The sequence below is a fragment of the Colobus angolensis genome, unplaced genomic scaffold, assembly GCF_000951035.1.
Source record: "Colobus angolensis palliatus isolate OR3802 unplaced genomic scaffold, Cang.pa_1.0 Scaffold58, whole genome shotgun sequence".
NCBI lineage: Eukaryota > Metazoa > Chordata > Mammalia > Primates > Cercopithecidae > Colobus > Colobus angolensis.
Genome location: NW_012119376.1, coordinates 7,747,934 through 7,751,488, shown reverse-complemented (window position 1 = coordinate 7,751,488; position 3,555 = coordinate 7,747,934). Strand labels below are relative to the sequence as shown.

The following is a 3,555-nucleotide window of genomic DNA, read 5'->3' as shown; positions in this document are numbered from 1 at the left end:
TTAACACAACTTAAAAAACTGGTAGACTTAGAGGAAAGGTAGGCATAGCCCCCCTTTGAAGAAAATAAAAGAAAGGTATTCATGCATACAGCCTCCAAAGAGAAATAGACCAGGTTTGCTAAATGTGAAAGGAAGCAGAACAGGTCTGGCAAAATGCTAGCTTTTCCTGTTGTCAGATGAGGACACCCTGCTGGTGGAAGCACCAAACCCGGGTCCCCTGCTGTCACTGCCCTGCCGTACCACCTGCACATCTGCAAAAACGAACATTTAAAATATAATCCCACACATGTTCTGGAGGCAGGAGACTTAATCCTCTAGTTAATCATTGTTTTTGAAAAAGCTTTGGTCAGATAAAACATTTGTGCCCTTTTTTTTTCTTTCTTCTTTTTTTCTTTTGGTAAAGATTTTTTTATTTCTACTGGGGAGGGAGGAAGATAAATAGAACCGCTTTCCAATTTACTCTCACACTGTATACACACATACCCACACACATACATAAACATACATACACCAAAAATATCCCAAACAAAAAACAAAAACACCAATAATCAAAATGCAAAATATCCTCAAACTGCACCAATATTTCATATTTTGAACAAAAAAAATCCTGGGAGGAAGTGCAAAATGCAAAATTAAATGACTGAAAAATGCTGAACAAACAGCATTATTAATATACAAAATAGTTATATTACGGAGCTAGTAACAGGTGATATTCTCCGTGTTTGTAAAACTTTGGAATCACATAGCTGATTTGTTAAATCTAGTCCATGCCAGCTTCCAAAAACCAAAATTTTAGTTAGCTTCATTCTTTGATGCCTCATCAAAATTTTCTACAAGATCTAGAACATCCTCCTCCTCCTCATCAATGTCTTCTGGGTTTGGTGCTTTACTGTCCAAGACTTGCCATGGGAACTGTTCAGCTAACTTCCTAAGGATTGTGAAGCTGTCAGCACTAAGCTGACTTAATATTCCAGGAAGTATTTCTGAGATTGGTTTGGCTTCTGCATGACCAGTAATTGCAAAGGTGTTAGCAGAAAGGGAAGCTTGGACTTTGGGATTGTTGAAATGAATAACTGTCCTATCATCTTTAATCATGTTCACTTCTTCAATACGAGCTATATTATTCACAGCCAGGTTTTTTTTTTTTTTTTTTTTAAGAGAATTCTGAAGCTTTTTGTCATTAGCTATAGCTGTTCTATGTACCACCTTCTTTTTGCGAGCTGTACCCTTGCCCCCTATCCGGACCTGAACCTGAAGTTTGGCTAACTTTTCTTGATTCATGCTGTTGGTAAATCTGAAGCAGGGAGGGTCCTCCAATACCAGCACATGGCAAGAGCAAGATGGCTGCCTCATCTTTTCTTTTAAACTATGAACAACACATACAATCATTTGAGTGATTTTCTGCAATATTAATTTTTCTATCTATACAAGGTGTCTGATAAGTTTAGATTAAGTCCCTAGTTTTTTTTTAATTTAGAGGGTTTTTCTTGAATTTAGAGACTATCATAACTTCTAATATGAATGGCTTTGAATTAACACAATGAAACTAACACAATACTGAGCACACTGGCATTTTGCTTTAAAACTCAATAAACTTTACTTAAATCCAACCAGAATTACATTTATTTTTAACTAAATTCCTGTCATGACTCTATATTTCCAAAAATGTCCTGTAGAACACCATTAACTTTGCTATTTAACTTTTGCACTCATTTTTAGTCCATTCAAAAGTTTGACACGATAATTAATTAGGCTTTTTGGCACATTTTCTGAAAGCATGTAATGATTTCATGAAACACAAGGATTAAAATATTTTAAACTAAAATATTTTTAAAGGCTGTTTTTAAGACGTTGACCTTCATATCATGCTTGGCAGAAATGTTCTAATGTCACAGCTGACTGTTAGGTTTTAAGAGTCTACCTATAATTTTATAATTCATTTCATGTATTCAATTATTTTATCACAGAATATTTAAAATTCACTTACATATTCAATTATTTTATAACAATACTTTATCCAATTATTTTATCACAATATTTTATCCAACTATTTTATCACAACTGTGATAAATCAATAAATTTAGTATATAAATTATCAATTAATAAATTATAAGTATTCTACCTTAAAAAAAAAAGAGTCTACCTAATCACGCATTAATAAATGTAATAAATGGAAGGCTAGATCAGTTTTTCTAGGCTCAATTAAAGTCATCTCATCAATACCTACATATTGAGAGTCCCTCAGGTAGGAGAAGGAAGCAAGTAGGAATGTTGGATAAAACCTAGATATTATAATCAGAAACAAAAATTGTAAAATTCATCACCACAAATAAAGTCAACAAAAAGGCAATAAAATGTTTTCTAGGGATAAGTCATTCACTGGTTCACTCATTCCCCATCTTCACCCACCGAGTGTGTCACGAGTCATGACACTCAATACTCCACCCAGATATCTTTCCCTGTCATGAATGTGGAACAGTTTTCCTCTGAGACCATTTTTCCTCCTAGATTGTTTGCCATGTTCTGTTTCATATTCCTGCTTTGTACTGTCTTATGTTCCTCATGTATCATCCATAGGACACGACAAAAACCTTGCAAATAAGATGCTTAAAATATATTTATTGGATTCAGTTTGTGTGTAGAACTGAAAGTTTTGACTGTTTGCTGTACTAATAAGACTATATAACCATTGCTAGACTGAAAACACTTCTGTGATTAGTTTTATTGACAATTACAGTTGTCACTCGGTGTCCGTGGGAAATTGGTTCCAGGACCTCCCATGGATACCAAAATCTACAGATGCTCAAGTCCCTGATAGAAAATGGTGTGGTATTTATGTAAAACCTACACACATCCTCCCATGTACTTTAAGTCATTTCTAGATAACTTATAATACTTAATATAATGTAAATGCTATGTAAATACCTATTTTTAAAAATCATATCATCTTCTTTATTTAATTTTTATTTTTTGAAATGTTTTTGATCCAAGGTTGGTTGAATTTGGATATCTGAAATCGATCTATAGAGAGGGCTAACAGTACTTAAAAATTTTGTTTCCAGAAAATAAAGTCATGCAAAAACTGTTCACAAATTTAATATTCAGGAAGGTTGGCCAAACCATCTGGATTGCAAAGCAATAACCATTTAGAAAGTGGATTCATTTAAAAAAATAAAAGAGAGAGAGAGAGGAAGGTTCCAGCCTAGGGTGTGTCTATGAACAAAGCAAAGTAAAGCAAAGCAAAGAGAAGCTAAGCTAAGCCTGGATTTGTGAAAACTAAAGGATGCACAGTCTTCTATATTGCTGTAGCAAATTTCTGGCCCTAAAGAGAATTGTCAGTTTTACCAGTAATTGTGAGAAAACAGACATTCTTATAAATTACTGCTGGGAGAACAAATGGTACAAACTTTAAGCCAGGCAATTTTATTTTATATATCAAAATTACAAGTGCATATCCCCCTCAAACAGTATATTTGTTTCTAAGAACTTATCCTACAGATACACTCACGTGCAGAACTACATACACAAAGCTCCTCATTGCTTTGTTGTTTTGAA

The 3,555-nt window shown here is 33.8% G+C and overlaps 1 protein-coding gene across 2 annotated transcripts; it reads right to left on the bottom strand.

Annotated features, from left to right (window-relative positions):
- Positions 1 to 403: 403 nt before the first annotated feature.
- On the bottom strand, positions 404 to 1,281 carry LOC105526165 (transcription factor BTF3 homolog 4-like). Of its 2 annotated transcripts, XM_011962079.1 has the most exons (2): positions 1,102 to 1,281; positions 840 to 899 (listed from the first exon to the last, which is right to left on the bottom strand). In XM_011962079.1, exons 1-2 carry the CDS (start codon positions 1,279 to 1,281, stop codon positions 840 to 842), a joined length of 240 nt encoding a protein of 79 aa, XP_011817469.1. The 2 variants fall into 2 exon arrangements, with proteins under 2 accessions (XP_011817468.1, XP_011817469.1); XM_011962078.1 differs by having other exon boundaries at positions 404 to 1,281.
- Between the last annotated feature and the right edge of the window lie 2,274 nt (positions 1,282 to 3,555).

Excerpts from the sequence above, each read along its gene's own strand:
- LOC105526165 (XM_011962078.1), bottom strand. The coding sequence starts at position 1,281 with ATGAATCAAGAAAAGTTAGCCAAACTTCAGGTTCAGGTCCGGATAGGG.